This window comes from Oncorhynchus kisutch, linkage group LG18, assembly GCF_002021735.2.
Source record: "Oncorhynchus kisutch isolate 150728-3 linkage group LG18, Okis_V2, whole genome shotgun sequence".
Taxonomy (NCBI): Eukaryota; Metazoa; Chordata; class Actinopteri; order Salmoniformes; family Salmonidae; genus Oncorhynchus; species Oncorhynchus kisutch.
The window spans coordinates 77,453,581-77,476,379 of record NC_034191.2 but is presented as its reverse complement, the minus strand read 5'-3'; the positions used below and the strand labels follow the sequence as shown (position 1 = coordinate 77,476,379).

Below are 22,799 nucleotides of genomic sequence, written 5' to 3'. Positions count from 1 at the left end.
CACACCCTGGCCTGACCAAATAAATATATAAACACAAAATACTAAGACCAGGGCGTGACAATTATTTTATTTTAATTCTATTATTATTTATCAAAATGTTTCGATTAATTGGATGCTTCGGCACAAATTTCTTTTTAGGAGATTTTTTTTTCAAAGCCATGTCAGTGGCTTACCCTACATACCCTACATTAGTCATCTCATACGTGTCACGCCCTGGTCTTAGTATTTTGTGTTTATATATTTATTTGGTCAGGCCAGGGTGTGACATGGGTTTATTTTGTGTCACCAAATAGGCTGTTTAGGTTTTCACGTTCCGCTTCTTGTTTTTGTATTGTCGTGTTTATTTCGTCATTAAACATGAATCGTATTAACCACGCTGCATTTTGGTCCGACTCTCTTTCGACGGAAGAAACCCGTAAGAATAATAAAGTACTTTATGGGGACTGAATGCTTAAGTCTGCCAGGCTTTATGGGGACTGAATGCTTAAGTCTGCCAGGCTTTATGGGGACTGAATGCTTAAGTCTGCCAGGCTTTATGGGGACTGAATGCTTAAGTCTGCCAGGCTTTATGGGGACTGAATGCTTAAGTCTGCCAGGCTTTATGGGGACTGAATGCTTAAGTCTGCCAGGCTTTATGGGGACTGAATGCTTACGTCTGCCAGGCTTTATGGGGACTGAATGCTTACGTCTGCCAGGCTTTATGGGGACTGAATGCTTACGTCTGCCAGGCTTTATGGGGACTGAATGCTTAAGTCTGCCAGGCTTTATGGGGACTGAATGCTTAAGTCTGCCAGGCTTTATGGGGACTGAATGCTTAAGTCTGCCAGGCTTTATGGGGACTGAATGCTTACGTCTGCCAGGCTTTATGGGGACTGAATGCTTACGTCTGCCAGGCTTTATGGGGACTGAATGCTTAAGTCTGCCAGGCTTTATGGGGACTGAATGCTTAAGTCTGCCAGGCTTTATGGGGACTGAATGCTTAAGTCTGCCAGGCTTTATGGGGACTGAATGCTTACGTCTGCCAGGCTTTATGGGGACTGAATGCTTACGTCTGCCAGGCTTTATGGGGACTGAATGCTTACGTCTGCCAGGCTTTATGGGGACTGAATGCTTACGTCTGCCAGGCTTTATGGGGACTGAATGCTTAAGTCTGCCAGGCTTTATGGGGACTGAATGCTTAAGTCTGCCAGGCTTTATGGGGACTGAATGCTTACGTCTGCCAGGCTTTATGGGGACTGAATGCTTAAGTCTGCCAGGCTTTATGGGGACTGAATGCTTACGTCTGCCAGGCTTTATGGGGACTGAATGCTTAAGTCTGCCAGGCTTTATGGGGACTGAATGCTTACGTCTGCCAGGCTTTATGGGGACTGAATGCTTAAGTCTGCCAGGCTTTATGGGGACTGAATGCTTAAGTCTGCCAGGCTTTATGGGGACTGAATGCTTAAGTCTGCCAGGCTTTATGGGGACTGAATGCTTACGTCTGCCAGGCTTTATGGGGACTGAATGCTTAAGTCTGCCAGGCTTTATGGGGACTGAATGCTTAAGTCTGCCAGGCTTGGACAGACCAGATACAATTTCAATTAGAACGGAGGTGTGAAGTGTGGAGGCCTTTGGGCCCAACAAGTGGCAAGAGTCTTTGAAGTCCCCTCTTGCTGTTCAAAGACCATCCATTGGCATTTTCTACAAGAAATCTGCCTCCAGAAATAAAAGCTTCTCCCAAGTGGGTGACACCTTCTCCTGCTGCTTGGATTCCACCTGGCGATCTGTTCAATTCAATTCAAGGGCTTTATTGGCATGGGAAACATGTGTTAACATTGCCAAAGCAAGTGAGGTAGATCATATATAAAGTGAAATAAACAATAAAAATTAACAGTAAACATTACACATACAGAAGTTTCAAAACAATAAAGACATTACAAATGTCATATTATATATATATATATATATATATATATATATATATATATATATATATATATATATATATACATACACAGTGTTTTAACAATGTACAAATGGTTAAAGGACACAAGATAAAATAAATAAGCATACATATGGGTTGTATTTACAATGGTGTTTGTTCTTCACTGGTTGCCCTTTTCTCGTGGCAACAGGTCACACATCTTGCTGCTGTGATGGCACACTGTGGAATTTCACCAAGTAGATATGGGAGTTTATCAAAATTGGATTTGTTATCGAATTCTTTGTGGATCTGTGTAATCTGAGGGAAATATGTCTCTCTAATATGGTCATACATTGGGCAGGAGGTTAGGAAGTGCAGCTCAGTTTCCACCTCATTTTGTGGGCAGTGAGCACATAGCCTGTCTTCTCTTGAGAGCCATGTCTGCCTACGGCGCCCTTTCTCAATAGCAAGGCTATGCTCACTGAGTCTGTACATAGTCAAAGCTTTCCTTAATTTTGGGTCAGTCACAGTGGTCAGGTATTCTGCCGCTGTGTACTCTCTGTTCAGGGCCAAATAGCATAGCTCTGTTTTTTTGTTAATTCTTTCCAATGTGTCAAGTAATTATCTTTTTGTTGTCTCATGATTTGGTTGGGTCTAATTGTGAACAGAGCCCCAGGACAGCAGCACAAACACAAACACACCCTACAGAGCCCCAGGACAGCAGCACAGCTTGCTTAGGGGACTCTTCTCCAGGTTCATCTCTCTGTAGGTGATGGCTTTGTTATAGAAGGTTTGGGAATCGCTTCCTTTTAGGTGGTTATAGAATTTAACGGCTCTTTTCTGGATTTTGATAATTAGTGGGTATCGGCCTAATTCTGCTCTGCATGCATTATTTGGTGATCTACGTTGTACACGGAGGATATTTTTGCAGAATTCTGCGTGCAGAGTCTCAATTTGGTGTTTGTCCCATTTTGTGAAGTCTTGGTTGGTGAGCGGACCCCAGACCTCACAACCATAAAGGGCAATGGGTTCTATGACTGATTCAAGTATTTTTTGCCAAATCTTAAATGGTATGTTGAAATTTATATTCCCTTTGTTGGCAGAGAATGCCCTTCTTGCCTTGTCTCGGTCACAACTTTGTGGAAGTTACCTGTGGCGCTGGCCAAGGTATGTATAGTTTTTTGTGTGCTCTAGGGCAACAGTGTCTAGATGGAATTTGTATTTGTGGTCCTGGTGACTGGACCTTTTTAGGAACACCATTATTTTGGCCTTACTGAGATTTACTGTCAGGGCCCCCCTGTTCACCGTCTGCCCTAGCCCATCTCCCAGTCTGGTACAAGTACCCCCCCACACACACGCACTGTTGGGGCAAGTGACTCTGAACTTACAAGCCCCAGGACATTATGTATATTTTTTTTCCCATGGTGCATTTTGCTATTTGCCTCATGACAACTGCTTGCTTTGTTGACTATGCTTTGTTGACTAAACTCAGGAGGCTTGTCACCAAAAGCACTCACAATCTTCTACAGATGCACAATCGAGAGCATCCTGTTGGGCTGTATCACAGCCTGGTACGGCAACTGCTCCGCCCACAACCGTAAGGCTCTCCAGAGGGTAGTGAGGTCTGCACAACGCATCACCGGGAGCAAACTACCTGCCCTCCAGGACACCTACACCACCCGATGTCACAGGAAGGGCATAAAGATCATCAAGGACAACAACCACCCAAGCCACTGCCTGTTCACCCCGCTATCATCCAGAAGGCGAGGTCAGTACAGGTGGATCAAAGCAGGGACCGAGAGACTGCAAAACAGCTTCTATCTCAAGGCCATCAGACTGTTAAACAGCCGTCACTAACATTGAGTGGCTGCTGCCAACATACTGACTCAATCTCTATCTCAAGGCCATCAGACTGTTAAACAGCCGTCACTAACATTGAGTGGCTGCTGCCAACATACTGACTCAACTCTATCTCAAGGCCATCAGACTGTTAAACAGCCATCACTAACATTGAGTGGCTGCTGCCAACATACTGACTCAACTCTATCTCAAGGCCATCAGACTGTTAAACAGCCACCACTAACATTGAGTGGCTGCTGCCAACATACTGACTCAACTCTATCTCAAGGCCATCAGACTGTTAAACAGCCATCACTAACATTGAGTGGCTGCTGCCAACATACTGACTCAACTCTATCTCAAGGCCATCAGACTGTTAAACAGCCATCACTAACATTGAGTGGCTGCTGCCAACATACTGACTCAATCTCTATCTAAAGGCCATCAGACTGTTAAACAGCCACCACTAACATTGAGTGGCTGCTGCCAACATACTGACTCAATCTCTATCTAAAGGCCATCAGACTGTTAAACAGCCACCACTAACATTGAGTGGCTGCTGCCAACATACTGACTCAATCTCTATCTAAAGGCCATCAGACTGTTAAACAGCCACCACTAACATTGAGTGGCTGCTGCCAACATACTGACTCAATCTCTATCTAAAGGCCATCAGACTGTTAAACAGCCGTCACTAACATTGAGTGGCTGCTGCCAACATACTGACTCAATCTCTATCTAAAGGCCATCAGACTGTTAAACAGCCATCACTAACATTGAGTGGCTGCTGCCAACATACTGACTCAATCTCTATCTAAAGGCCATCAGACTGTTAAACAGCCACCACTAACATTGAGTGGCTGCTGCCAACACACTGACTCAACTCCAGCCACTTTAATAATGAAAATGGATGGAAATGTATGTAAAAATGTATCACTAGCCACTTTAAACAATGCCAATTAATATAATGTTTACATAGCCTACATTACTCATCTCATATGTATATATACATACTTATTTTCCACCATAATTTGCAAATAAATTCATAAAAAATCCTACAATGTGATTTTCTGGATTTTTTTTCTCATTTTGTCTGTCATAGTTGAAGTGTACCTATGATGAAAATTACAGGCCTCTCTCATCTTTTTAAGTGGGAGAACTTGCACAATTGGTGGCTGACTAAATACTTTTTTTCCCCACTGTATATACTGTACCATCACTCATTCATATATCTTTATGTACATATTCTTTATCCCTTTACACTTGTGTGTATACGGTTGTGGAATTGTTAGTTAGATTACTCGTTGGTTATTACAGCATTGTCGGAACTAGAAGCACAAGCATTTCGCTACACTTGCATTAACTTCTGCTAACCATGTGTATGTGACAAATAAAAATTGATTTGATTTGAACGTACTTTGGTGTGAAAAGTGAAAATCAATCCCAGAACAACAGCAAAGGACCTTGTGAAGATGCTGGAGGAAAAAGGTACAAAAGTATCTATATCCACAGTAAAACGAGTCCGATATCAACATATACCGCTCAGCAAGGAAGAAATACATAACTTGAAAGGCCACTGAGCAAGAAAGGAGCAACTGCTCCAAAACCGCCATAAAAAAGCCAGACTACGGTTTGCAACTGCACATGGGAACAAAGGTCGTACTTTTTGGAGAAATGTCCTCTGGTCTGATAAAACCAAAATAGAACTGTTTGGCCATAATGACCATCGTTATGTTTTGAGGAAAAAGAGGGAGGCTTGCAAGCTGAAGAACACCATCCCAACCGTGAAGAACGGGGGTGGCAGGATCATGTTGTGGGTTGTGCCTTGCCTCAGGAGGGGCTGGTGCACTTCACAAAATAGATGGCATCATGAGGTAGGACAATTATGCGGATATATTGAAGCAACATCTCCATACATCAGTCAGGAAGTTAAAGCTTGGTCACAAATGGGTCTTCCAAATGGACAATGACCCCAAGCATACTTCCAAAGATGTGGCAAAATGGCTTAAGGACAACAAAGTCAAGGTATTGGAGTGGCCATCACAAAGCCCAGACCTCAATCCTTTGGAGAATGTGTGGGCAGAACTGAAAAGGCGTGTGCGAGCAGGGAGGACTAAAAACCTGACTCAGTTACACCAGCTCTGTCAGGAGGAATGGGCCAAAATTCACCCAACTTGTGGAAGGCTACCCAAAACGATTGACCCAAGTTAAACAATTTAAAGACAATGCTACCAAATACTAATTGAGTTTATGTAAAAGTCTGACCCACTGGGAATGTGATGAAAGAAAGAAATCATTCTCTCTACTATTATTCTTACATTTCACATTCTTAAAATAAGTGATCCTAACTGACCTAAGACGATTAATTTTTACTAGGATTAAATGTCAGGAATTGTGAAAAACTAGATTAAATGTATTTGGCTATGGTGTATATAAGCTTCCATCTTCAACTGTTCAGTATATGCAGATGATACAGTCATACCCTGCTGGTCCCTCCACGGATGTTGTGTTAAATGCTCTACAACAAAGCTTTCTTTGTGTCCAAAAAGCTTTCTCTGCCCTTAACCTTGTTCTGAACACCTCCAAAACAAAAGGTAATGTGGTTTGGTAAGAATAATGCCCCACTTCGCACAGTCACGATTACTACCCCTGTGGATTTAGAGCTTGAGTCACCTCATACAATTACTTGGGAGTATGGCTAGACGGTATACTGTCCTTCTCTCAGCACATATCAAAGCTGCAGGTTAAATTACATCTAAACTTGGTTTCCTCTATCAAAATCGCTCCTCTTTCACCGCAGCTGCCAAAATAACCTTGATTCAGATGACCATCCTACCCATGCTAGATTACGGAGACATCATTTATAAATTGGCAGGTAAGGGTGCTCTCGAGCGGCCTGATGTTCTTTACCATTTGGCCATCAGATTTGCTACCAATACTCCTTATAGGACACATCACTGCACTCTTTACTCCTCTGTAAAATGGTCATCTATGTATACCCGGCGCAAGACACACTGGTGGATGTTAATTTATAAAACTCTCTTAAAACTTCTTAAGGCTAGGGGGCAGTATTCAGAAGTTTGGATGACTGAGGTGCCCAAAGTAAACTGCCTGTTACTTTGTCCCAGAAGCTAGGATATGCATATGCATGCTAGTATTGGATAGAAAACACTCTAACGTTTCTAAAACTGTTAAAATAATATCTGTGAATATAACAGAACTGATTTGGCAGGCGAAACCCCGAGGAAAATCCATCCATAAAAAAATGTTGAGGTCATTGAATTTTCCAATACTTTTCTATGGGGAAGCCGAATTATTAGGACCCAGATTGCAGTTCCTATGGCTTCCACTAGATGTCAACAGTCTTTTGAAATTGTTCCATTTTTTTTTTAAACAAAGAAGTAGTCGTATTCTTTCTAAGTGTCACTCAGGTGGACTCTAGTCTTTTGGTGTGTGTGAATGAGAGCAAGCTCCTTGTTGTTTTTCTCCGGTATTGGAAACAGTTTATTCCGTCTTAAATTTGATCGATTATTTACATTTTAGGGTACCTGAGGTTGGATTAGAAACCTTGTTTGAAATGTTTGGACCAAGTTTACAGGTAATTTATTAGATCCTTTGTAGGGATTTTGGGCGAGTTGAAACCGGTGTACTTCTGAATCAAACGCGTCAAATAAACAGACATTTTTGGGATATAAAGAAGGATTTATCGATCAAAACAACCATTCATTTTGTAACTGAGAAGTTTGGGATTGCAAAGAGATGAAGATCTTCAAAGGTAAGCAATTTATTTTATCGCTATTTCTGACTTTCTTGATGCATCTGTTTGGTTGGAAAATGTTTTTCATGCTTTTGTATGCGGGACGCTGTCCTCAGATAATCGCATGGTATGCTTTCGCCGTAAGGCCTTTTTGAAATCTGACAAAGCAGATTTAACAGCATTAAGCATTAACAAGAAGTTCATCTTTAAGCCGATGTATAATACTTGTTTTTTATGAATGTTTATTACCACTATTTCTGTATTTTGAATTTGGCACTCTGCAATTTCACCGGATGTTGTCGAGGTGGGTCGCTAGCGGAACGCCTGCGCCAGAAAGGTTAAGCCTCACTCATGTCCTATCTGAGACATCTACTGCAGCCCTTATCCTCCACATACAACACCCGTTCTGCCAGTCACATTCTGTTAAAGGTCCCCAAAGCACACACATCCCTGGGTCGCTTTTCTTTTCAAGTTGGTTTAGGTGATTTTCCTCCAATTCCACACAATGCTATGTATTAGTTTCCCATCCCTGGTTTCTGAAGCATCCTCAGGTCTGCTCTAAGTGCACATTGTTATCTAGTTAGGCTTCACAAAGATTAACTGGTTAGTCCTTACATACCTTAGTCTGGGACTCCCTAGTCTAGAACTAATTAATCTAAATAATTAAGTTAAGCAATTTTTTATTCTGGATTCATTTAAGTAGAACCCATGGGACTCTACAAGGTACTGAAAGCGTTCCACAGGAATGCTGGCCCATGTTGACTCTAATGCTTTCCACAGTTTTGTCAAGTTGACTGGATGTGCTTTGGGTGGTGGACCATTCTTGATACACGTGGGAAACTGTTGAGCGTGAAAAACCCAGCAGCATTGCAATTCTTGACACACTCAAACCGGTGCGCCTGGCACCTACTACCATACCCCGCATACAAAGGTACTTAAATCTTTTGTCTTGCCCATTTACCCTTTGAATGGTACACATACACAATGCATGTCTCAAAGCTTACTAATCTTTCTTTAACCCGTCTCCTCCCCGTCATCTACACTGATTTTGAATTGCATTTAACAGGTGACATCAATAAGGGATCATAGCTTTCACCTGGTCAGTCTGTCATGGAAAGAGCAGGTGTTCTTAATGTTTGGTACATTCAGTGTATATAACTCACTCCACTCTGTTTCTAGATGTGACTAGACAAAGTGTTTGCGTTCTCATTTCAGATGCCGCTCGTACGAGGACTGCTGTGGGACCCGATGCTGTGTCCGAGCCCTCTCCATCCAGCGGCTGTGGTACTTCTGGTGAGTCCATCTTAACTCCGACTATAAATGGACTGGACAAGAGTTTTTTGGGAGATATTTTTTTCAGAGTTATTTGTTTGAGAGGGTGAATGGGAAAGACATGTATATGATTAGGACTGGCTGTGTGGTATCACTCTCCTCAGTCAACAACATGATTAGGACTGGCTGTGTGGGATCACTCTCCTCAGTCAACAACATGATTAGGACTGGCTGTGTGGTATCAGTCAACATGATTAGGACTGCCTGTGTGTTATCAGTCAGCATGATTAGGTCCGTCTGTGTGGTGTCAGTCAACATGATTAGGTCCGTCTGTGTGGTGTCAGTCAACATGATTAGGTCCGTCTGTGTGGGATCAGTCAACATGATTAGGACTGCCTGTGTGGTGTCAGTCAACATGATTAGGACTGCCTGTGTGGTGTCAGTCAACATGATTAGGACTGGCTGTGTGGTGTCAGTCAACATGATTAGGACTGGCTGTGTGGTATCAGTCAACATGATTAGGTCCGTCTGTGTGGTATCAGTCAACATGATTAGGACTGGCTGTGTGGTATCAGTCAACATGATTAGGTCCGGCTGTGTGGTGTCAGTCAACATGATTAGGACTGGCTGTGTGGTGTCAGTCAACATGATTAGGACTGGCTGTGTGGTATCAGTCAGCATGATTAGGTCCGTCTGTGTGGTGTCAGTCAACATGATTAGGTCCGTCTGTGTGGTGTCAGTCAACATGATTAGGTCCGTCTGTGTGGTGTCAGTCAACATGATTAGGACTGCCTGTGTGGTATCAGTCAACATGATTAGGACTGGCTGTGTGGTATCAGTCAACATGATTAGGTCCGGCTGTGTGGTGTCAGTCAACATGATTAGGTCCGGCTGTGTGGTGTCAGTCAACATGATTAGGTCCGGCTGTGTGGTGTCAGTCAACATGATTAGGTCCGGCTGTGTGGGGTCAGTCAACATGATGAGGACTGGCTGTGTGGGGTCAGTCAACATGATGAGGACTGGCTGTGTGGGATCAGTCAACATGATTAGGTCCGGCTGTGTGGTGTCAGTCAACATGATTAGGTCCGGCTGTGTGGTGTCAGTCAACATGATGAGGACTGGCTGTGTGGGGTCAGTCAACATGATGAGGACTGGCTGTGTGGGGTCAGTCAACATGATGAGGACTGGCTGTGTGGGATCAGTCAACATGATGAGGACTGGCTGTGTGGTATCAGTCAACATGATGAGGACTGGCTGTGTGGGATCAGTCAACATGATGAGGACTGGCTGTGTGGGATCAGTCAACATGATGAGGACTGGCTGTGTAGTGTCAGTCAACATGTGTTCTCGTGACATTTTGATTTGGGAAGTTTTAATGTTTTTTCTTGGAAACGATATAATTGAACAAAATACCTGCATCACTAGTCCAGTGCAGTCTGTGGAACGGATCGGCAGATATATACTACAGTTCAAAGGTCACTTAGAAATGAAAAGCTTTTTTTTTTTCATTAACATTGATCAGAAATACAGTGTAGACATTGTTAATGTTGTAAATGACTATTGCAGCAGGGAACGGCTGATTTAAATAATAATAAATATAATGATGGAATATCTACATAGGCGTACAGAGGCCCATTATCAGCAACCATCACTCCTGTGTTCCAATGACACGTTGTGTTAGCTAATCCAAGTTGATCATTTTAAAAGGCTAATTGATCATTAGAAACCCCTTTTGCAATTATGTTAGCACAGCTGAAAACTGTTCTGATTAAATAAGCAATAAACCTGACCTTCTTTAGACTGGTTGAGTATCCGGAGCATCAGCATTTGTGGGCTCGATTACAGGCTCAAAATGGCCGGAAACAAAGAACTTTCTTCTGAAACTCATCAGTCTATTCTTGTTCTGAGAAATGAAGGCTATTCCATGCGAGAAATTGCCAAGAAACTGAAGATCTCGTATAGCGCTGTGTACTACTCCCTTCACAGAACAGCGCAAACGGTCTCTCACCAGAATAGAAAGAGGAGTGGTAGGCCCCGGTGCACAACTGAGCAAGAGGACAAGTACATCAGGGCGGCAGCGTAGCCTAGTGGTTAGAGCGTTGGACTAGTAACCGAATGGTTGCAAGATCGAATCCCCAAGCCGACAAGGTAGAAATCAGTCGTTCTGCCCCTGAACAAGGCAGTTAACCCACTGTTCCTAGGCCGTCATTGAAAATAAGAATTTGTTCTTAACTGACTTGCCTGGTTAAATAAAGGTAAAATAAAAAAAAACGAGTGTTTTAGTTTGAGAAACAAGTCCTCAACTGGCAGCTTCATTAAATAGTACCCGCAAAACACCAGTCTCATTGTCAACAGTGAAGAGGCGACTTGGGATGTTGGCCTTCTAGGCAGAGTTGCAAAGAAAAAGTCATATCTCAGACTGGCCAATAAAAATAAAAGATTAAGATGGGCAAAAGAACACAGACACTGGACAGAGGAAGATTGGGAAAGTGTTATGGACAGACAAGCATTCGTGAGAAGCAGAAAAAAAAAAGATGCTGGAGGAGTGCTTGACGCCATCTGTGAAGCATGGTGGAGTGAGTCTAGTCATGATTGAGGGAAAGATTAACAGAACAAAGTACAGATATCCTTGATGAAAACCTGCTCAGGACCACAGACTGGGGGCGAAGGTTCATCTTCCAACAGGACAACAACCCTAAGCACACAGCCAAGACAACGCAGGAGTGGCTTCGTAGTAAGTCTCTGAATGTCCTTGAGTGGCCCAGCCAGAGCCCGGACTTGAACCCGATCTAACAGCTCCAGAGAGACCTGAAAATAGCTGTGCAGCGACACTCCCCATCCAACCTGACAGAGCTTGAGAGGATCTGCAGAGAAGAATGGGAGAAACTCCCCAAATACAGGTGTGCCAAGCTTGTAGTGTTATACCCAATAAGACCAATAATCAACCAAGTACTGTGTAAAGGGTCTGAATACTTATGTAAATATGATATTTGAAGTTTGTAATTGTTTTTTAATTGAAAGAAAATAAGTTTGCTAAAATTTCAAAATGCTGCTTTTGTTCTGTCATTATGGGGTTTTGTGTGTAGATTGATGTCGGGGGAGGGGGGGGGGGACTATTTGAATACATTGGACTGGCTGTGTGGGATCACTCTCCTCAGTCAACAACATGATTAGGACTGGCTGTGTGGTATCAGTCAACATGATTAGGACTGCCTGTGTGTTATCAGTCAGCATGATTAGGTCCGTCTGTGTGGTGTCAGTCAACATGATTAGGTCCGTCTGTGTGGTGTCAGTCAACATGATTAGGTCCGTCTGTGTGGGATCAGTCAACATGATTAGGACTGCCTGTGTGGTGTCAGTCAACATGATTAGGACTGCCTGTGTGGTGTCAGTCAACATGATTAGGACTGGCTGTGTGGTGTCAGTCAACATGATTAGGACTGGCTGTGTGGTATCAGTCAACATGATTAGGTCCGTCTGTGTGGTATCAGTCAACATGATTAGGACTGGCTGTGTGGTATCAGTCAACATGATTAGGTCCGGCTGTGTGGTGTCAGTCAACATGATTAGGACTGGCTGTGTGGTGTCAGTCAACATGATTAGGACTGGCTGTGTGGTATCAGTCAGCATGATTAGGTCCGTCTGTGTGGTGTCAGTCAACATGATTAGGTCCGTCTGTGTGGTGTCAGTCAACATGATTAGGTCCGTCTGTGTGGTGTCAGTCAACATGATTAGGACTGCCTGTGTGGTATCAGTCAACATGATTAGGACTGGCTGTGTGGTATCAGTCAACATGATTAGGTCCGGCTGTGTGGTGTCAGTCAACATGATGAGGACTGGCTGTGTGGGGTCAGTCAACATGATGAGGACTGGCTGTGTGGGGTCAGTCAACATGATGAGGACTGGCTGTGTGGGATCAGTCAACATGATGAGGACTGGCTGTGTGGTATCAGTCAACATGATGAGGACTGGCTGTGTGGGATCAGTCAACATGATGAGGACTGGCTGTGTGGGATCAGTCAACATGATGAGGACTGGCTGTGTAGTGTCAGTCAACATGTGTTCTCGTGACATTTTGATTTGGGAAGTTTTAATGTTTTTTCTTGGAAACGATATAATTGAACAAAATACCTGCATCACTAGTCCAGTGCAGTCTGTGGAACGGATCGGCAGATATATACTACAGTTCAAAGGTCACTTAGAAATGAAAAGCTTTTTTTTTTTCATTAACATTGATCAGAAATACAGTGTAGACATTGTTAATGTTGTAAATGACTATTGCAGCAGGGAACGGCTGATTTAAATAATAATAAATATAATGATGGAATATCTACATAGGCGTACAGAGGCCCATTATCAGCAACCATCACTCCTGTGTTCCAATGACACGTTGTGTTAGCTAATCCAAGTTGATCATTTTAAAAGGCTAATTGATCATTAGAAACCCCTTTTGCAATTATGTTAGCACAGCTGAAAACTGTTCTGATTAAATAAGCAATAAACCTGACCTTCTTTAGACTGGTTGAGTATCCGGAGCATCAGCATTTGTGGGCTCGATTACAGGCTCAAAATGGCCGGAAACAAAGAACTTTCTTCTGAAACTCATCAGTCTATTCTTGTTCTGAGAAATGAAGGCTATTCCATGCGAGAAATTGCCAAGAAACTGAAGATCTCGTATAGCGCTGTGTACTACTCCCTTCACAGAACAGCGCAAACGGTCTCTCACCAGAATAGAAAGAGGAGTGGTAGGCCCCGGTGCACAACTGAGCAAGAGGACAAGTACATCAGGGCGGCAGCGTAGCCTAGTGGTTAGAGCGTTGGACTAGTAACCGAATGGTTGCAAGATCGAATCCCCAAGCCGACAAGGTAGAAATCAGTCGTTCTGCCCCTGAACAAGGCAGTTAACCCACTGTTCCTAGGCCGTCATTGAAAATAAGAATTTGTTCTTAACTGACTTGCCTGGTTAAATAAAGGTAAAATAAAAAAAAACGAGTGTTTTAGTTTGAGAAACAAGTCCTCAACTGGCAGCTTCATTAAATAGTACCCGCAAAACACCAGTCTCATTGTCAACAGTGAAGAGGCGACTTGGGATGTTGGCCTTCTAGGCAGAGTTGCAAAGAAAAAGTCATATCTCAGACTGGCCAATAAAAATAAAAGATTAAGATGGGCAAAAGAACACAGACACTGGACAGAGGAAGATTGGGAAAGTGTTATGGACAGACAAGCATTCGTGAGAAGCAGAAAAAAAAAAGATGCTGGAGGAGTGCTTGACGCCATCTGTGAAGCATGGTGGAGTGAGTCTAGTCATGATTGAGGGAAAGATTAACAGAACAAAGTACAGATATCCTTGATGAAAACCTGCTCAGGACCACAGACTGGGGGCGAAGGTTCATCTTCCAACAGGACAACAACCCTAAGCACACAGCCAAGACAACGCAGGAGTGGCTTCGTAGTAAGTCTCTGAATGTCCTTGAGTGGCCCAGCCAGAGCCCGGACTTGAACCCGATCTAACAGCTCCAGAGAGACCTGAAAATAGCTGTGCAGCGACACTCCCCATCCAACCTGACAGAGCTTGAGAGGATCTGCAGAGAAGAATGGGAGAAACTCCCCAAATACAGGTGTGCCAAGCTTGTAGTGTTATACCCAATAAGACCAATAATCAACCAAGTACTGTGTAAAGGGTCTGAATACTTATGTAAATATGATATTTGAAGTTTGTAATTGTTTTTTAATTGAAAGAAAATAAGTTTGCTAAAATTTCAAAATGCTGCTTTTGTTCTGTCATTATGGGGTTTTGTGTGTAGATTGATGTCGGGGGAGGGGGGGGGGGACTATTTGAATACATTTTAGAATAAGGCTGTAACTTAACAAAATGTGGAAAAAGTCAAGGGGTCTGAATGCTTTCCGAATCCACTGTAAAGTACGAAAAAGCTTTTATGTTTTATTATTAGATCATATGGGTTGAAAAATATATCTTTTTCTCAGACATAAATAAACAATTTCACGTGAAAGCCAAAGGTCATAGCTTTCTTGAGGTTGGAAACACTACTACTACATTAATATAATATTCCCGTCTTACTACATTGACCAAAGCCATAGCAAAACAGTGCAAAATGGCTGCCAGTTTAACTTTATACTTCAATGCATGTCCCACTTTGACTGCTCTCTTTCTCCAGGTTGATGCTGATGATGGGGGTGCTATTCTGCTGCGGAGCGGGCTTCTTCTTCCGCAGGTGCATGCACCCCTCGCCCCTCAGCGACGAGCATGCCTTCAACGTCTCCTTCACCAGGCAGCCTGTGTCCACGCCAGGTCAGTGGGAGTATACGGCATAGACCAGCGTTCCAGGAAGTGGATTCTCAATTCTTTTAACCCATTGTGATAAACGTTAGCGATATAGACATTGCTGAAGGATACCAAATCACAGGTTATTTTGATTCAAAGTGCCAATTTACCCCACTGTGTTATCAGCAGTGACAGCTTTACTGGCCTGCACAGTGTTGCAGGAGATAAGATACCCAGCGGGGGGGGGGGGGGTGTTTAAATCAATGTTCATTCCAGGTGCAGTGAGATAATTAAAATGGCTGCTGATGATACTCACACGCAGAGCCAGGCAGCCACTCTTAGTCCAAATCATATATTTAGGCAGTGGTGTGAAAATACTTCAAATAAAGTACTACCGAAGTAGTTTTTTAAGGGGTGTCTGTACTTTACTATTTTTGATCACTTTTACTTCACTACATTCCTAATGAAAATGAAGTACTTTTTACTCCAAAGGGTATTTGTTGCATTTCGAATGCTTAGCAGGACAGGATTTTTTATTTATTTACACCCTTATCAAGAGCTCATCTCTACCGCCTCTGATTTGGCAGACTCACTAAACACACATGCTTAATTTATAAATCATGTTGGTGTGCCCCTGGGAATATCTGTAAATTTAAAAAACAAGAAAATGGTGCCGTCTGGTTTACTTAATATAAGGAATTTGAAACGATGAATACTTTTGATACTTAAGTATATTTTAAAATGAAATACTTTTACTCAAGTATATTTTTAATGGGTGACTTTTACTTGAGTCATTTTCTTTGAAGATACCTTTTTTTACTTTTACTCAAATATGACAATTGGGCACTTTTTCCCCACCACTGCATTAGGGCTTTTTCCCCACCACTGCATTAGGGCTTTTCCCCACCACTGCATTAGGGCTTTCTCCCACCACTGCATTAGGGCTTTCTCCCACCACTGCATTAGGGCTTTCTCCCACCACTGCATTAGGGCTTTCCCCCACCACTGCATTAGGGCTTTTTCCCCACCACTGCATTAGGGCTTTTTCCCCACCACTGCATTAGGGCTTTTTCCCCACCACTGCATTAGGGCTTTTTCCCCACCACTGCATTAGGGCTTTTTCCCCACCACTGCATTAGGGCTTTTTCCCCACCACTGCATTAGGGCTTTTTCCCCACCACTGCATTAGGGCTTTTTTCCCACCACTGCATTAGGGCTTTTTCCCCACCACTGCATTAGGGCTTTTTCCCACCACTGATTTAGGGCTAAAAGAGTGTATGGGTTTTGGTTTCCAAGGCAGCTGAGACGTTGAAACAGTTCAAGGGCTTGTTTTGGTTTACATTTTGTTGAGTTGTCAATAATTCAACGTGAAATCAACAATATGTGACTTTTTATTCAATCCGTTTTCCATTTTGATTCAACGTCATCACATAGATTTTTTGTTGTTGTTGAAATAACATTGGCAACACCGCGTTGACAGCTAAGCATGTTGGTAGTTGTGGGACCAGTATGTGGGATGTTTGTCATGAATATTTGATGTTGCATCCTGTGTCAGAACACTTAACGGGGGGCTTTGAGCTGTTGAGAAGAGGGCGGAAAGAGGAACATTTTTTAAAATACTTTATTTGAATCCACAAAATCACATTACTCACACAGACCTGAATTTGCACTCTGATTAACAGTGACAATTTCTCTGTCCTCCCCCATGCAGTATCCCAGCAGCCTGGCATGGTAGGCTATGGCGACCCCGGCGGCGTCATGACTTCCCCCCTCACCCCCGTCTACCCCATCCAGCCCGGCCCCGCCCATATGATGAACGACTACCCTCCACCGCCCTCGTACTGCAACCACCCACCCCCGCCTTATGAACAGATTTTCCGGACACCAGAGAAGAAGTAAGTCTCAGTGGCGTTTCCCTCCGTTCCTCCTCCTTCGTTGTGACATCACCAGCAGAACGGACAAGGACACGAGGGGACAGCCACAGTGTCTGTCCACTGTTATACTGTCAGCCCAAGTGCTCACCCAGGTCACAGGGACAAGAAACTGAGAACCACCTAGAGGAACAAACTGTCCTTCCTGAGGACCTGGATACAGACTGGCTCAATATGTCTCCATGGTTTAAATTTTCAAAATCATTCATTCTTTCTAATTTACACAAAAGCATAATTATATATATATATATGTCTTTTTCTGCTGACAGTGCCATCTTGATGAGCATGGTCTGTGACTGATCTGTAGTGAGGCACTCGGACTCCTGTAAATGACACAACTGAGGAATTTCAATGGAGAATGCTGACCCAAGATCAGCACATTGCTTCTAGATGAACAGATTCATGTTAGCATTATGGTAGCGTAAGCTGACCTAGGACCAGGGCATAAGAACAGACACTGTCTAAAACTGTACACGAGTGACAGAAAATTGGAGTTGAAAGCCACCTTGGAGAAGTTACTACACAAGGTGTTTTAAATAGCTGAAAGGGGTAAGGACTCTGTTAGGATGCGTCCACACTAATTGGGCTGCTTGTCTATTCCTGAATCCTGCGACTATAAACACTCCGGGCAGGAAGTCTGATGGCTGTGAAGGAGAGGAAACGGACCTGGATTTATCAGACCTATTATGTGCGTTGGAGAGAGCGGTAATTTGGAGAGGCAGATTTTTTTTTATTTTTTTTTATTCACACTATGTATTCCTACTGTGCGGACTGTGGCGATTCATCCCTCTGGATCGGGACAACAAACTGCCACAAACTGGCAAGAAATCCACTCAACCAGCCGGACTCCAAATTGAGACCAAGTCATGTGGTTGTCCATTGTGACAATTTCAGTCAGTAACAGCATGTCTTGGGTAAAACGCCAACGCCATATTCTCTAAGAATTCAGTTCCACTCAAGGCCAGATATTTTTTTTGGAACTATCACCACAGAGGTTCAGTAATGGTTTTTCAGAGATGTGGACTTCAGTTTGTATAGTAGGGAGCTCGACCAGAATGAGGATGAACTCAAATCAATGCGTTTGTTCTGGACACGCATGCATGCAGGTTGCAACTGGATCACGTTTCACTGAGGAGCTCAAGGACTTTGTTTACTGTACCTACGAAGTATTCACATCCCTTGTCTTTTTCCACATGTAGTTGTTACAAAGTTGGATTCAAATGTTTTTTTCGTCAACGATCTACATAAAATACTTGAATGTCAAAGTGTGGGAAATATCCTACAGCCACCACTAGGCTTGACAATATGGAGAGTGGTACTCAGTAATACATTGGATTGGATTTGCCCCAAACATAAAACTTTGTATTCAGGACAAAATATTCATTGCTTTGCCACATTTTTTGGCAGTATTATTTTAGTGCCTTGTTGCAAACAGGATGCATGTTTTGGAATATTTTTTATTCTGTACAGGCTTCCTTCCTTACTCTGTCCTTTAGGTTAGTATTATGGAGTTACTACAATGTTATTGATCCATATTCAGTTTTCTCCTATCGCAGCCATTACACTCTGGAACTGTTTTACGGTCACCATGGTGAAATCCCTGAGAGGTTTCCTTCCTCTCCGGCAACTGAGTTAGGAAGGACGCCTGTATCTTTGTAGTGACTGGGTGTATTGATACACCATCCAAAGCCTAATTAATAACTTGACCATGCTGAAAGGGATATTCAATGTCTTTGTGGTTGAAATTCACTGCTTGACTAAAGGACCTTATACAGATAATATTGTGTGACGTACAGAGATGATTAAAAAAATGACGTCATACACGTACTGCAGAGTGTCCATGCAACTTGTGTGACTTAAGCACATTTTTGACTCATGAACTTATTTAGGCTTGCCATCACAAAGGGGTTGAATACTTACTGACTGAAGACATGAAATTTTTTCATTTTTAATGAATTTGTCAAATAAATTCTTAACCTAAATTCCACTTTGACATAATGGGATTATTGTGTGTAGACCAGGGACAAATCTCAATTTAAGCAATTTTAAATGCAGGCTGTAACACACAATTTTGAAAAAGTCCAGTGGTGTGAATACTTTTCTGAAGACACTGTATGGGAAGCTTTGACTAATGACATACTCTGGTAAAACTGACAGATTCTCCATTTCTGTGCTGCAATAAATCTCTAGAAAATGTAGTGGTAGTCACAAACGCTAACGGAACTCTTCAAATCATATTTTATGGGTCACATACACATATTTAGCAGATGTTATTGCGGGTGTAGCGAAATGCTTGTCAAAGTTGCTTAGGGGCTAGAAGCAGAGCTGCCCTATCTTACTACTTTCAGTAGCCTAGTTGTTCAAACAAGCAGAATGTTATTGGTCCACTGGTCCTGCATAGGTACAACTCAGTAAATTTGGTTAAAAATGATTTAATTTATATAACACATTTCACAGGACAACCATTCTACATGTGTACAGTAAAGACTCTGTGACTGACAATTGGTTGAGTAGTTCCTAGACCCTGGTATGGACCCACAATTTGGGGGGAAAAGTACCAGGATGTTGACATCTAGTGTGAAACAGGAACCCAACCCTCAAGGAACACGATCATGTGAGAATGTCCTAAGAGAGGTGACTATTGTCTTTGCAGGATATGAGACCATACGATCTGTTGACCAGATCCAACTAACCAACCATTTCCTGTCATAGAGCAACATCCTCGTGGACATTTCAAGTCTATTTGTAGATGTTTTGTGTAGATAGCTGGCAAACTGGGTACATGGACACTATTAGAGCAGAACCAAGAAGGGTAATCAACAGTAGGATAAGTGTTTAGGATGTTGTGCAGACATTTGGCTAATCTGACTTTATTTATTTGATCGTTTTTAACTATGCAACAAGAGGTTTAAATCGTGGAGGATTTTATTTTACTGTTGTAGTGGTCGGTTGGTTTTTGCCATTTTATGTTACTACAAAAATAAAGTAATTATCCATCCATGAGATGTGGATAATAAAGTTTCCTTCTGATCAAAGTTGGTGTTGATTTATTCACTTTGAAGTTGTCTGTGACTGCCATCTCACTTCAGTCCTTCTTTGAGATTACATTTTATTTACTGGGTCACATTTGTTTTAAATATACTCAGGATGGAAAACTGTTTAGTATTTTCATTCATTCCTATTCTGACAAAGATTGACTCCCTAAACATTTTATAAAATGGTATCCATGTCTTTTGCTTATTGCATTACATCTCCTCAACCTTTTTTTAGATGTCTGGTTCTGGTACCGGTTCTGACTGACAATTTCGCTTATAAATGTGGACACGGTAGACCGAAATGGCTCGCACTGAGCGATAGCCCTGGTTCCCACGGACACTTCTCTCAGCCTGTCTGACATGTAAACTCAAAGTGCTGGGATGCCCCTCCTACCATTTTCATTTGCTCTTCAGACTCCAACTCCTGGCTGAACAACCTGGTCACAGAGCATTTTGTATTATTCTGTATGTAAATCCTACACACTCCATTTAGTATGCTATGTTTCGTATGGTTACTTAAAGCAAAAACGAAAGTAGGGTGGTTGGTTAGATGTACAACGCTAACATCTAGCAACCCAAAGGTTGAGATACAGTACATAGAAGGAAACCAGGTGCACCCACTTGGGTGCCAGGCCCAGCCAATCACAATGAGTTTTTCCCCACAAAGGGGCGTTATTACAGACAGAAATACTGCTCAGCACCCCCCCCTCAGATGATCCCGCAGGTGAAGAAGCCGGACGTGGAGGTCCTGTGCTGGCGTGGTTGTACGTGGTCTGGTCAGGTTGGACTTGCTGCCAAATTCTCGAAAACAACATTTGAGGCAGCTTATGGTACAAAAATTAACATTCAATTCTCTGGCAACAGCTCTGGTGGACATTCCTGCAGTCAGCATGCCAATTTACACACTCCCTCAAAACATCTGTGGCTGAACAAACTGAACATTTTCGTGGCCTTTTATTGTCCCCAATACAAGGTGCACCTGTGTAATGATCATGCTGTTTAATCAGCTTCTTGATATGCCACACCTGTCAGGTGGATGGATTATCTTGGCAAACGAGAAATTCTCACTAACAAGGATGTAAACAAAATTGAGGAAAAATACGCTTTTTGAACATTTCTGGGATTTTATTTCAGAAACATGAAACATGGGACCAACACTTTACGTTTGTTCAGTATTCTTAGCTACTTTGCAACTACAGTACTTCCCCTTCCCCTAACCCTTTAACCTAACTCCTAAACTTAAAGCTAACATTAACCACCTAGCTAGAGTTCGTAACATATTGTTCATTTTAGCAAATTTGTAACAATACTAATTGTAATACACTGCTCAAAAAAATAAAGGGAACACTTAAACAACACAATGTAACTCCAAGTCAATCACACTTCTGTGAAATCAAACTGTCCACTTAGGAAGCAACACTGATTGACAATACATTTCACATGCTGTTGTGCAAATGGAATAGACAAAAGGTGGAAATTATAGGGAATTAGCAAGACACCCCCAATAAAGGAGTGGTTCTGCAGGTGGGGACCACAGACCACTTCTCAGTTCCTATGCTTCCTGGCTGATGTTTTGGTCACTTTTGAATGCTGGCGGTGCTTTCACTCTAGTGGTAGCATGAGACGGAGTCTACAACCCACACAAGTGGCTCAGGTAGTGGAGCTCATCCAAGATGGCACATCAATGCGAGCTGTGGCAAGAAGGGTTGCTGTGTCTGTCAGCGTAGTGTCCAGAGCATGGAGGCGCTACCAGGAGACAGGCCAGTACATCAGGAGACGTGGAGGAGGCCGTAGGAGGGCAACAACCCAGCAGCAGGACCGCTACCTCTTCCTTTGTGCAAGGAGGAGCAGGGGGAGCACTACCAGAGCCCTGCAAAATGACCTCCAGCAGGCCACAAATGTGCATGTGTCTGCTCAAACGGTCAGAAACAGACTCCATGAGGGTGGTATGAGGGCCCGACATCCACAGGTGGGGGTTGTGCTTACAGCCAAACACTGTGCTGGACGTTTGGCATTTGCCAGAGAACACCAAGATTGTAAAATTCGCCACTGGCACCCTGTGCTCTTCACAGATGAAAGCAGGTTCACACTGAGCACATGTGACAGACGTGACAGTCTGGAGACACCGTGGAGAACGTTCTGCTGCCTGCAACATCCTCCAGCATGACCGGTTTGGTGGTGGGTCAGTCATGGTGTGGGGTGGCATTTCTTTGGGGGGCCGCACAGCCCTCCATGTGCTCGCCAGAGGTAGGCTGACTGCCATTAGGTACCGAGATGAGATCCTCAGACCCCTTGTGAGACCATATGCTGGTGCTGTTGGCCCTGGGTTCCTCCTTATGCAAGACAATGCTAGACCTCATGTAGCTGGAGTGTCAGCAGTTCCTGCAAGAGGAAGGCATTGATGCTATGGACTGGCCCGCCCGTTCCCCAGACCTGAATCCAATTGAGCACATCTGGGACATCATGTCTCGCTCCATCCACCAACGCCACATTGCACCACAGACTGTCCAGGAGTTGGCGGATGCTTTAGTCCAGGTCTGGGAGGAGATCCCTCAGGAGACCATCCGCCACCTCATCAGGAGCATGCCCAGGCATTGTAGGGAGGTCATACAGGCACGTGGAGGCCACACACACTACTGAGCCTCATTTTGACTTGTTTTAAGGATATTACATCAAAGTTGGATCAGCCTGCAGTGTGGTTTTCCACTTTAATTTTGAGTGTGACTCCAAATCCAGACCTCCATGGGTTGATCAATTTGATTTCCATTGATAATTTGTG

General features: G+C 43.1%; 1 protein-coding gene across 1 annotated transcript in view; it reads left to right on the top strand.

Moving 5' to 3' along the window:
* LOC116354841 (vesicular, overexpressed in cancer, prosurvival protein 1-like) overlaps window positions 1-18,812 on the top strand; it is a 78,720-nt gene extending 59,908 nt beyond the window's left edge. The window contains exons 3-5 of the mRNA XM_031796938.1: window positions 8,715-8,792; window positions 14,948-15,081; window positions 16,766-18,812. Coding sequence (XP_031652798.1) covers window positions 8,715-8,792; window positions 14,948-15,081; window positions 16,766-16,953 — 400 coding nt within the window. The 3' untranslated portion in view covers window positions 16,954-18,812. The remainder of the gene's footprint in view (window positions 1-8,714; window positions 8,793-14,947; window positions 15,082-16,765) is intronic.
* The last annotated feature ends 3,987 nt before the right edge of the window (window positions 18,813-22,799 follow it).